Below are 13,205 nucleotides of genomic sequence, written 5' to 3'. Positions count from 1 at the left end.
TTTGCACTTAAAAGAGGTTATTTGTCAGAATATTTCTCAAATATATACAGAATTGTGAATTTTAAGCTTTTGTTTAACTTTTAAATAGGAATTGAGCTAATTTTTTAGTCTTAGATAAAATAGTAAACAACTAATAAATGCCTGTTGAAGGAGGGGAAAGGAAGTAAATGATTTCTGAGGAGGTAAAGTTCAGACATGAAACATACAATTAATGTTGAAGAATTTAGTTGACACAATGTAATTACCTTTAATCACAGTTTAAAAACAGATTATCCTTTTAGCGAAATATACCTGGAAGGATACTTAATCCCTGGTGTTCCTAAACTCCCTCAAAAGCCAGAAAGACATTGTGACCTTCAGAAGACAAGTGTCGCTCTTCCCTCTGAAATCTGTTTTAGGGTTACATGAATTAATTTCCAAGGATACCCACTCCTTTCCATTGACTATAAAGGAAGTCTGAAAATTAGCATGGACATGTCACCTTAATTTCCTATTACTGAGGTATATGACATGGACCCTGCTAGTGATGCTGTTTCAGAATTAAATCCTTCTTGTTATTGTGCACTTCGGCTAAGCACTTAGATTTGTAACTTTACATTCATAATTAATGCCAGGTCTATACAAATATTCCCCTTGATAAATTATTTACGTTCCAGAACAGCACCAATTCCACAAAATGCATTGCCAGAACGTTTTGTTTGTCAAAGTCTTTTATTACTTGGTATAGTATAAGAGATGTTTTTCAGATCAGGAAAATTTCTTCTTTCTTGTGCTGGCATGTTCACTCCTGTGAGCATAGTAACAGTTTTGTTGTTTCATTTTCAGAGGAACAATCAGAATTCCAGAACCTTCTGGAAAATTATGACATTTAGAAGAATTAAAGCTGACAGAGGAGGAATTTCAATCAAATGGAAGGAATTTGTATACTACCTTTCAAAGAAATCTTATTCTAGGACAACTCAATTGAATTTGATTGGAGAATGTTTGTTAGCTTTTGGAGATATCTGGAAGATTATTTGGATTTTCTGTACTAAACATATGCAAATATATTTAAAATAATTAATTAAGAAATAGTTTCATATGTGTTATTGGTATTAAATACTTCTAGAAAAGTCCCTGCTTAATTTGAAGCAGCACATCAAGGGCTATAATTCTTTGTGGCTCTCAGCATTACTGGTACAGAAAGAGTAGTTTGATTAAAAATGTCAGAACAGTCCTGAACAATTAATTTCTTAATTTATGAAGTCTCTCTGGCTCACAATCTTAATTCCAAATGATTTTAAAATCACTTTTTTTATCTTCATGGTATTTAATAGTCACACTTAACACAACTCCTTGAAACCAGGCAATAACAAAGATCTCAAGTCCTGCCATTGGCATTAGGCATATTCTTGGTAACAAGAAGATAGAAGGTAATTTTCATGAAGTGACTAAGTATTTTTGAACAGAAAACCCCTTTTTTTCACCAGGACTGATAATACATTAAAAGTGATGTTTGGATACAAGAATTGAGTAATCACATGGTATGATTTGCTATAGCCACTCAAGAAAATTTGGTTATGTTTAATAGTCTGTATTATTTTTTCCTGCAAAGTGCATAACAAAAAGTGACTAATTGATTATCTGTGCAAATCACTTCAGTCATTATTCTCATCTTAGTAACTCTGTCAGAAATGTAGTTTCCTATCAATCTTTTTTGCTTGTCAAATGGATAAATGTATACTCACTCGAGTTCAACCTCTGTTAAGGTGGCCTTTTTTTTTTTTTTTAATGAATCACAGAAAATTAGTTAATAATTGTTGGATTTTCATCAATTAGATATTTTGACTCCAGTGAATTGAATGCAATTAAGTTACAAATGATAGTAATTATCTGGTGCAAGGATTGATCTATGAGATATAAACTACTTCATTGACATTGACGAGGTACAGCTGATGAAGACAGAGAATTTCTGTTGTGTTTGATACAATACAAAAGCTTAACACTAGCTTGTGGTAATAAAACTTATTCTATTAGTAGTAAAATATTCTACTATAAATATAGAGACCTATATTTTAATTTCAAAGTTTATATATTTGTAAGTTTCTTTTTTTATACTCTTTGATCTTTTGAAAAGTAGCATCTAAGACACTAAACTCAATATACATATAGTCTCCTATTAGTACCATTCCAGTTTATCAACATAACTGTCCTTAGGTCTTACACTTTTGTTTCATAGACTAGCATTTTTGTCAAGCTTATAGCTCTAAGCCATAAACAGGTAAACCTCTGGTTGCTACCACTCAATTATTAGTATAAAAATACTAATTGAATTTTTAATTATATTACATATAAAAACTGACAAAAAAGTGCAGAGTCAGCTTTCTCAGTAATGTCCATTTAATAAGTACATATATGGTAAATATTAACAGCCTGTGGCTGTCTCTTTCTAATATCAACCCTAGATAATTATATTGAGGTCAAGTTCATAGGGAAAGCCTCATCTGAAAGTGAACAAAGAAGCAGTTATAACTAGAATTTACTTGCCAATATTTAGAAAGAAATTCACAAACTGTCACAAAGTAATTTCAGGTCCATTTGATATAGCCCTACATGTGGATAGGAGTGTATGTATAGGGTGGGCTTTAAGTGTAGTTTATATGACTGGATTTGATATCAGCTGGAAGGTTTTGATTTGATAGTTCAGATTTTCATTAAGTGGTGTTTTCTGAAACACATTTTATCTAAAATATTTTGAAGTTTTTTTTTCTTATTCTATGGGTTCAGTTCTCTGACTAGGAACACAGATCTTCAGATCTGTAAGGGCATCTGTAATGCCCTTTAAACGGCATTAAAAGTGTAAAATTAGTACCTCAGCTTGACACTATTTCCTGGGACTCTCCTGGCTAGGGGCATCTCTTAGCTGTCAGAACTACTTCAAGCATGACGAGAAAATGAGGAATGTGCTGTTGTAAGCCCCAGCCAGGCAGAGTTGGGGTTAGCTGAGAAGCAGTGCTGGCCTCTGCTCATTCCCATGCTTTGTTATCATCCACACACATATTCAGAACACTGCAGGCAGAAGGTCTTTACCAGGAGGGAAACAGGGATCATCGCAGTGCTGTGAATAGGTGGCTATACCTGATGGCAACAGCATGAACCCCAGAAAGGTCAATAAAAAAAAACAAAGAAACACCATTAGCAATAATGAATGTTCTCAGCTGTCTCTTGGCTAAAGGAAACACTTAAGGAGTGAAGTGAGGAGTTGTTTATAATCTCTATGGGGCTCCTGTTATGTGCCAGAAAATGGAGTTTATTAAAAAGAGAAACGGTATGCTGTAGATGTGAGATAATACAGTGTGAATCACAGCAAGGTAAAAATGTGGTCAAACAATGCCCAGTATTTTCACAAGTCACAAACAAATTCTATTGCTGAAAAAATATATTACATATAGGTGATTCTAGCTGAGACTTCAATTTCTTCAACAGAAAATAACCAAAGAATTGCATCATTGCAATTGTTACTGGAATGAATTACTGGTTTGATTTGTTTGTTATAAATTAGAAATTTCACAGATACCATTATGCACTGCAAATTTGCTTTGCATTTTGTGTCCCATGAATCATATTTAAGCATGAATTCTCCTATTAGATTCTTCCCTATACATTGAGACAGTTTCTGGAATTCATATTTTCAACTGCATAACCTTGCAAAGTTTGATCTATCAAAATTTATTATCTTTAATACAGTGGACCTTTTGGGATGAATGCAGCATGTGAATACTGCAATAGTTCATAGACTGCCATTCTTTTCAGTATAAACTCATTTTCTAGGAATTTATAACTCAGCTATGAAATCTGCTGCAGACTGAAACATAAGAAACCAGGTGTCATCTGAGCAGCCCTTCTTTAAACAGGAATTTGGCTTAAATCCCTTTAAAGGATTTTTTCACAAAAGAGAGAAAAAATGTTTTGTAGGTTTTAGGTACATTAATTGAAGTCTTATATAATTAAATTAAGAACTTCATTAATAACTTTGAAAGAAATAAGCTATTCAATCATGCTTTGAATTGACATTTGTAAATATGATATAAAATATATTTCAGAAGACTTTAGCACTGTTTTGATAAATTTCAGAGTAGAAGGATTGTCTAAGGCTTTGCATGTTTGAAAAAGAGAAAAAAATTATATTAAGTTCCATTAAGTTTGCTGGTTATTTAAACTAATCCAGAAGTTCATTCTTTTTCCTGACTAAATGCAAATATATTTTCAGTTTAAAAACTGGTGTATATATAATCAAAAAAAACAAAAGCAAAAATAGGTACACCCTTCTTTTTGCAGTTCTTAAAATTTTCCAATGAACATTAGCCCAACAGGGTGACTGCAGTACGATGATATTGCAGAAGAAAAATGTATGTGCATATTCCTTATAATTATTATATACTCCCCAAGGCCAGACAAAATCCATCTATGACTACAAGGCAATAATAAAAATGACCACAGGTTCAGCAAGGAAATTATGACTTCAGACTGTGTTATTCAGAAGCTAGTATGGGAAGCACCACATTTGGCCAGATTTTTTTGCATTAACTTAAAAATATTAGAGATATATAATTTAAAAAAGCATCTGACTGGATGGGAGCTCCATGCACTGTTAAGTCCCCATTCCTAAAGGCATTACTTCCACAAGGGTCTGCCTTTGCTATAGGTCTCTAAAAAGCCTCTTTATTTGAGCAAAACAAATTAGGCCCAACAAAGAGCGTACCCATGGGATTTTTTACTTATTAAAACAACATAGTAAGCTCTTTCTACTAAGTCTGTCTGTATGTGTTTTCTTTATTTTCACCTATATTATTTTGTAGGTAATTTTGGGTTTCATAGATTTGGTGAGGCTTCATTAAGTTTGATTTAGTCTGGCCTTTAGGTGACTGGCTAAATCACTGTCAATTTACTCTGAATATTGAACACTCTGGATCTGAAATTAGGGGGATGTTAATTAGCTGTAATTGGTCACAGAGATGGCAGGGAATTTTGAATGCTCTATTAGCCCATTAGCAAATATAGATTCCTGGGCAATAAAGGACTAAAATAATCTTAAATTATTGAGTTGCATTTACCAATTAAAATGTATAATCCGTTTATGTGTACAAGAAATGTATGAAATACATTAATGAATTATGAAGCCTGATAAAAAGGTGTGCTCTCTAACACAAGGGATGGAAGTAATGAACTGTTGCAAAGCACACATAAAACCAAAATTAACTTTTTTCATTTCTGAAAATATATGAGCTTTTTCAATGTGATATACTACTTATTCCATATTCATACACAGTGTGTACTGCATGAGATTTGTAGTTTCTTCACTGAAGCTTTTGTAAATGCATGTCACCTTCATACCATTTTTGAAATACTTCAGTCTTGTTCATAGTTTTTCATAGCTGTACAGTACAGCATGATAGGAATGCAAGCTTTCATTTGATTTCTCAAAGGATTGAGCATAATGCACTAAAGTACAACATGGCAAAATTTAATTTCCTTCTTCTGGGTAGATAGAACAGGTGTGAAACTTTCAGTACAGATCCAATTCTTGTCTCAAAATCAACTGCTAAAGCTAAAGAAAATTTGTAGATTCTATCCCTGTCCTAACTTCTAAACAGACACATAACCACCCAGGAAGCAAAACTTTACACATGCTTTACACCCTGTTATATTTTATGTCATGACCAGCACCTCCTGAATAATACAGAGTGCTACAGAATTTACAGCCATCATGTTCTGGATATGTAAAATTACAAAAAACTGTCTTAAATCTTGCTGTGAGCAGAGCTTGAATTAATGTAATCTAAATTCACTTACCTAAACTCTAAGTGTTAAGCTCCCTCATCCTCCCACAGTTCTATAAGCTACTTTACAAATGCTGAATAAAGAGGGCCAGCAAAAAGTAATTTACCACATCTACTTTAGGATGAAATTAAACATCTCTTTTTCATATCATTCCAGGACAAATTTCATCCCATATAAATTGTCAAAAATTTCACAAACTTGATAGTTTACTTTTAAAAGGATATGAAACCATAGCAATCAAGAAGCAAAATCTAAGGGTTGGCACTCTAATCACCAAGGGTAGTGTGAAGTCCATACTGATAAATTAAAAGAATATATAAGAGATAAAATACTTATACTGATAATTTATGTATTTTTTGAATTATTTACTTTTCAGGTAATGAGAGTGAAATTGTTAATTATTGAAGGAAAAGAAAGCTCAGGTTCAAGTTTAAAGTACTTCCTACTCAGCTCATGCGTAATGTTTTTACTGAGCTCCATGAATCTCTGTGTACTCTAGGCAACTCATAATCTAGGGCATTGCACTTCCTGTATTTTCCAGAGGTTAGCATCTCTGTAGTGCAATCAGAGGAAAAAATCCCTGTCTGCTCCTCAGCCACACAGTTCCCTGACTGGTTTACCAGATCAGCCTGCTCCGCTTTCTGCTGCACTCACTCCTGTGCAGCACAGTCGCTGCCACAGCTCTGCTATGGAGATGGCCACTTCTTGCACAGAAACTTAGTGAGAGCCCCTGTGGGAGCCCCTAGATCAGAATCCTCTGTCAGCTCTTTAACTGCCCTTCAAAAATCTGCAGGCTGCTCCTCAGTCACCATCCTGTCTCCTCTAGGCTGAGTTCAGCTCTCTCAGCCTGCCTTGTTCATATGCTGTCCATACTTTCTGAACTTGAACGTCATGGAACTTCAGGCAGAGAAACAGGAAAGAGATTGAAAGCACTGGCTTAAGAAAGGCAAGTGTTCTTTGAGGAAAAATACACTATTTTTTCTGTGTTTTATGGAAAAAACACACAGTTGAGTATAATTTCTTTGGCATCTCTCATGTGCATTTGAAAACTTGAAAATTAATTTTAATGATGCTGGCAAAACTAAATTTACAGTCCCGATTTTAACTTTTTGCTCTTTTTATGTAGGTCTGTTTTCTCAAAGAACAATATCAAACCCAAGACAAAAAAATACTGGATTTTAGATTTAAGGAACCACTTAGAATTTTGCCCCAAATTCTACTTTCTATATGAAAAGGAGATATTGCTTCCACTGTAGGTAAACTGTCCAAAAGTGAAAATCATTCTTGTATCAATAATGCCAGCTACATGATTCTCTGTACAATCTTCACCTATTTCCATGGTATTTTTACAAATCACTGGGTTTAGTGCAAAAAAAAAAAAAAAAAAAAACACAAAAAATCAGGAGTGGAAACCTATTGGTTAGGATAACAGCTATGTAACTATTCTTATATATATGTAAATACAGAAAACAGTCTTATAAATCCTCGTCTAAAGAAGTACAGCAGTTCCTTCTCTTAATGTTTGACTTTCAATATTTGAATGTTGGCTTAATTAATCACATAGGAACAGAAATATTGCTGGGAAGGAAAAGAAACTCATGAGCTCTAAATACTGAAGTATCTTTCAGAAACTTTCCAAAAATAAAAACTCACCCTGCAGATTAAATTTAACATTGTTTCATTTCTACATCCTGGTCTGAAAACAGCAGCTTCCATAAACACTTGTGAGATTTAAGCTCATTTAACCAATACAATGTGAACAGAATTCTGTCTGCTTAGAGAGTTTCCTTCAGACTCTGGCACAGATACAGATTCTAATTGCTTAGCATTAACCTGACTTGTTTATTGAGCATGTGTGACCTTATAGCAAGTTCAGAAATTTCTGAGTTTAAAAGAGTTTAGTCTGAGTTATGTCCTGGTTCTTGACTGTTCATTGAAAACCAATTAAGAACTTGATTAATTTGACTGATTGATTGACTGATTAACATTTAATATGGAAAACCGAAGTTGAATATAACAGTTTCTCTTAGCATGTCTCTCTGTTGTAGCATCAAGTGTTTTGTGCCCAAACTAAAATCTGATGCTTATTTTGGAAGGATGTCTCAAAAATAACTTTATGTTTTCCTGGTACTGCAGAGATGTCCTTCTGAAAACAATGACAGATGAGAAGAAAGTTTAAGAAAGTTTTGTGGTACATTTTCTCCACATTTCAAGATCTGTGATGTCTATTGATCCAGAATTTGTTGTTTTCTTTCAAGATCTATATGTGTTTCAAAAGCTTTCTAAGTAAATCTTGAAGTCGATATTGATATATAGCAGGACAAAAGAAAATCTATAAATTTATCAGTAAACTAATAAAGTCCAGGAAATTTACTCCAAAACGCCAGCTCAATTTCTTTTGAATTAAAAGGTTGAAGTCCGAATTTCAATTCCTAGTTAATTGTTGTGACAGATGCGATAACTTTAGTGCTGGAGTTCTCATTTAAGGAAGAGAAGGGCCCTAATAGTTTTTTTTCCGGTTCACATACGTTTCCCAAGTATTAATAGCTGTTAGCCTCACAAAGGTTTTACTACCGAAGGCTCGCTGAACACTACGTACCCTTTACATACATAGGTAGTTAATTTATTTTCCATTATATATCACTGACAGATAAAAGGCATAAATACTCTATTTCTTTTTATTTGCCGCTCTTTTTTTTTATGTACCCCGATTAGAACCACATTCCTTGTAGTATGATCACAATCCTACTTCATTTTCACCTTTGTCCCCTGTAATCAATACAAACCATAAAGTTTGATCTTGTTCATTTATCTAGCCAAGTCTTAAAAGTAGCTTGATTATTGAAGACAAGGGTGTGTCTTAGCTAATATTAAGAATCTGATCCTCTGTACTTACGGTTTTTGAAGATCAGTTTTAGGGTTAGCATGTTCTTTTACATTTTTCTGATCATTGAACTGTGTAAGCAAATATCAGAATACTCAAGGCAACTATTAAAGACTATATTTTTGAAAATATGAATTAATACTAATTTCATTTTTCTAGAAAAAAAAATTATATAGGGATTGGAAAACAGAAATCTGACCTTACATGCTTGTATATATTTTATGTTACTATCAACATTTTCATTTTCCAGGATGAGTATGGGCTGCAAAATGGAGAGACTTAAATTATAAAGGTGTCTGAGGTGTAAACAAATGTGTTCTGACATTTCTTATAATATCTTCTCTCTTGGTAAACTCAGCAGAGACACTGTACTGTCCCCAAGGAGGTGAGACATATTTCTGTAATAGATGCTTCTTAATAAATTTTTAAAGTTGAATATACAAGGTGTCAAACAGAATATGCTAAGTTTTACCTGCTAAGTCTTTGTAATCCACCAAGTCAAACATTACAATAGCTACTGCTGACCAGGTAACAATCAGAGCAACAACGAGAAGCCATGCTGCTGGTGAGCTGAATGTTGTTACGAGGTCTTCTGTCACTGATTTCTTCCCCACTTTCATGGATGATGAAGGAACAGATCCATTCTTACCATCTATTATCGTTGTGGTTGTAGACATGTGTCCTGTACAAGCAGACAAAGCAGAGGAAAACAGCGTAACAACTTGGAGACTTAAAGCCAGGAATAGGAATGTTGTTTTGAAATTGTTTTGTCATCAAAATTTTAAAAATAAATATAAATGTTGTATCGCTAAAAAAACGGTTCTTGGACTTTCTGGAACAAATAGTCACAACCAGCCTTTTTATTTTATGACATTTTTGAGTCTGCCACAAATAGCTACAGGCCTAGGAGAGTGATTGATGAAAGCATAAAATATTATTACCCTCCAAAGTATTGTCTTGTTATGGGCTGTAGGCCAGATTCTCAGGTGATGTGATTAAGTGAACTTCCATTGACTTTAATGGAGCTAATGCATCTATGCCACTTGAGGTTTGGCTGGAATTCTGCTGTGAAGGACATATCAGTAGCAATTGAAATATATATACTTCATTTAATCTAACAGAAACAAAAATGTTTTCCATGTCCAGGATCCTTAAAAGTTGTTAATAAGATTGTAGCTGACTTTTAAATACCTTTTTTTGTGGAATTTTCATTTAATGAAATAATCTCCTAAGAAACAAAAGCTACAATGCCAAAGTAGACTTGATTCCAGAAAGCATAGGTTTGGTAATAAAAAGGTGGTGGGAAGTTGAATGTTACTTAGCTAAGGGACCAGCTGACAGTAGTAATGAACAGTAACAGTAGTGACTTAACCTACTTCATCTGAGGTATTAAAAATGCTAATTCTGGACATAATGCTAATTAGGGACACAAACCAAAATTATGGTAACTGAAACCTAATCATATTTGAAAGCTCTCAACTTAATATTCTTCATAAAATACATTTTGATAACCTAAACACTCTAGGGAGGGAAACTTTTTCCATTATATACAATAACAATAGTAAAAGTATTCCGAATATGACAGTTCAAATTAGTAGAAGACCACAGTATCTTCACTTAGTTTACAATATCTTCTTGTATGTTACAGTTCAAATCTTCAAATATATACTACTGTGTTGTTGGTCTGGTTGTTGACATCATCTTGCATAAATTAATTTTAATGGTTTAAGAGACCCTTGCTCATACAGACATCTAAAATTTCAAGGAATCAGGTGACACATGGTTTGTGGAGATCTTTGCTTTTCGCTTGCTGTTTGCTTGTCACAATCCTATAAAAATGATATTTTATGTTTGAGAGTTGCTCTGTATGAAGGTAAGCAGATTCAATTTCACTTTTGACATAAAAAATGACAAATAGGCACTGAGAAATTTTTGTTGGAGCTGAGGTACAAGCTGTTGAAGACTTTCCAATATTTACTGTCACAACCTCTATTTAGACTCTTTTTGAGAACCACATTTATATTCTTAAAGAAATAAATGAAAAAAGGATGAAATCATTAATATTACCATATATACATACATTTTATCTTCCTATTTTGCCCAAACAAATCTTCTGATCCTTATGCTAATGAATACTGGTTTTGTTCCTTTCCTGTAGAATGTTAAAACATTATCCTCATATGATAGTGAAATGCTCCTTTATGCATTTGGCAAAAACATAAAATTGGGAAGGATAATTTTGGTGGAAGAAGTTCCATAATTCTTAACCTGTCATACCTGTTGAGTTTTCAAATTCACATCGTAATCTGTTCTAGAATTCTCTCTTTTCTTATTTTGCTATGCAGTGCATTGTATTAATGAGTAGTTGCCTTAGCTCTGCCTTTTAATTTTGCTTCTGCATAAGCATCTTAGAGTTCATCAGTGCCTTACTTACAGTCCTGAAAAACTGCTCTGCTACACAGCAGAATTGTAAAAGCAAAACAAGATTTGTATATTACATATTTTTGTTACTTATTTAAAATTTATTCTTATTTATAGAATATTTATTCTGCTAATAAATAATGTCTATCATCTAGATAGAATGTATACAATTAAAAAAATATTATAAAACCATCACTGCTTCCATTTCTCAAAAAAAAATTTAGATCAAACAACTCACAGCGGGAGGAAAAATCTGTCAAGTGACAACTAAGAATAAAGATCAGCTTCCTAAGTCAAACTCAAAATCAACAGCATTTTGTTATCCTACTGCATACGCAATGCAAGTAATTTGTGCATGTAACAGGTCATAAATGACACATTATGCATTGTTTCCCCTTGGGGATATCAGTCAGAGTTTATGATGTGTGAGAGAGAATAGAAAGGTACTGTCTCATCTTGACAAATCTGATTAGTGCCACAGCATGTCTTCAAGGACATCCTAGTGGCAGATATTTGCAGTTATAATACGGACAATTAAAACTCTATGTGTGTATACAGATATAGACTTATAATTACCAGTCAAAGGGTCGTTCCTCTAAGTTTGTTGCTATGTACCAATAGTTCCTTACTATTTAATATACCTAACTTTTCAAACTCAGACCACAATTTGTCTTTGGTGAAGAAAATAGTAACTGGTGATTTATCAATCAGAATAATGCTGCATAGACAGAGCTCAAGTATGCTAGAAGGATATCTATGACAAGTTTTTGGCTTTTGATGTAGTCCAGTCAGATTTCCCTTTAAAAACTCAGGATGTTATACAATAAAATTGCTGTTCTGGCATTCATTAAAGTGTGAATGAACAGCTATTGATTCAAATTTGACTGGAAGTCAAGCTAGGAAAATATTGTTATACTGCTGGAAGTTCCTGATACAGGGGCCTAAGAAAGATCTCCAGCATTGTTTTAAATGCTTTGCGTTATCCAAAACATCCTCACAGGACTGGCAAGCAAAATCTACTGGAACTGTCTGAAAAAAAAAAAAAAAACAGACAGGATGTCCTAAAGTAAATAGAAATTAGATTTTTATGTCCCTAGATACCTATATAAACAAAATTGACTGGAGGATTTTATTTGATGATTCCTGAGAAAGACATTGTTTGCTGTTACATAATCTCATGTAGGGTGGATTGTATATTGATACCATCATCATTTCATGACTCCAAAATGAAGAAGCAGTAACACTGAGATGATCTCCCTGTCTCCAAAAACATTTTGTCATTGTAGTACCCAAGGTGTTATCCTCATGCTTTTCTCTGTCTCTTTTTTGTTTTGGGCATTTAGGTGCGCTGTTCATTTCTGTCCACCTTCTACCGGTTCTAACTTTTTCTGCAAGCCTTCAGTGATAATATTTATGAAGCTAGACAACAGAGAGAAAGGGGATGTATATACAATGTTTTTATTAGTCCAGCCAGCAGTGATTCTCCTTTTTCGCAGAAAAGTGCCAAAGTTAGGCAGAACTCCTGATCAAGAGGTCAGTGAGGCTTCGGATGCCCAGTGGGGGACTGAGAAATATAGGCATTTTTGTTGCTTTGAAATCACCTGATGGAGCCTATTGAGTTCTACATTTAAAAGCAGGTTAAAATCAGATTGCTGAAATTTTCCAAAATCCTTGCCATCCATATAATAAACATTTTCTCTCTCAAGACAAATTTCTATGTCCCTATTACAGCCAGCCTGAATCCAAGTCAGTTTGTTTTCAATTAACATTGCAGTGGATCAGGAGATTCATGAGCAGATCAGTTGTCCCTGCTCTGGGAGAGGCAAATCCATCACAGGAGTGGAGGGTGCAGCTGAAGGCTGCTACAATTTCAGCCATCCAATTTTAATCCACCGCCACATGTCTGCTAGAGCCTCTTGGCACTTTGGGCTGTGATTGGTATTGATTTTCAATGAGGATGGGAACTTAAAAAAGTTATATATATATATTTCTATAAAAAGATTACTCCAGGGATATATACCTCTGACTGCACATCACAATTTTTCATGCACACAGGACTGCCTCACCAGGTCGCAAATGT

General features: G+C 33.9%; 1 protein-coding gene across 15 annotated transcripts in view; it reads right to left on the bottom strand.

The window, feature by feature from the left end:
* The window catches only part of TRDN (triadin), a 227,942-nt gene that overhangs the window by 181,304 nt on the left and 33,433 nt on the right, over nt 1-13,205 (bottom strand). For 13 of the 15 annotated variants that reach the window (XM_077782243.1, XM_077782240.1, XM_077782237.1 and 10 more), the window contains exons 2-3: nt 9,177-9,386; nt 3,070-3,117 (exon numbers count right to left, since the gene is read on the bottom strand). The exons of 1 other annotated variant lie outside the window; for it this stretch is intronic. In XM_077782243.1, the coding sequence (XP_077638369.1) occupies nt 3,070-3,117; nt 9,177-9,381 (253 nt within the window). In that variant the 5' untranslated portion in view covers nt 9,382-9,386. The remainder of the gene's footprint in view (nt 1-3,069; nt 3,118-9,176; nt 9,387-13,205) is intronic. One more of the 15 variants, XM_077782245.1, reaches the window with a different exon arrangement.

This window comes from Lonchura striata, chromosome 3 (assembly GCF_046129695.1).
Source record: "Lonchura striata isolate bLonStr1 chromosome 3, bLonStr1.mat, whole genome shotgun sequence".
Lineage (NCBI taxonomy): Eukaryota > Metazoa > Chordata > Aves > Passeriformes > Estrildidae > Lonchura > Lonchura striata.
The sequence above is the reverse complement of the archived record's forward strand: the minus strand, read 5'-3'. Positions and strand labels throughout refer to the sequence as shown.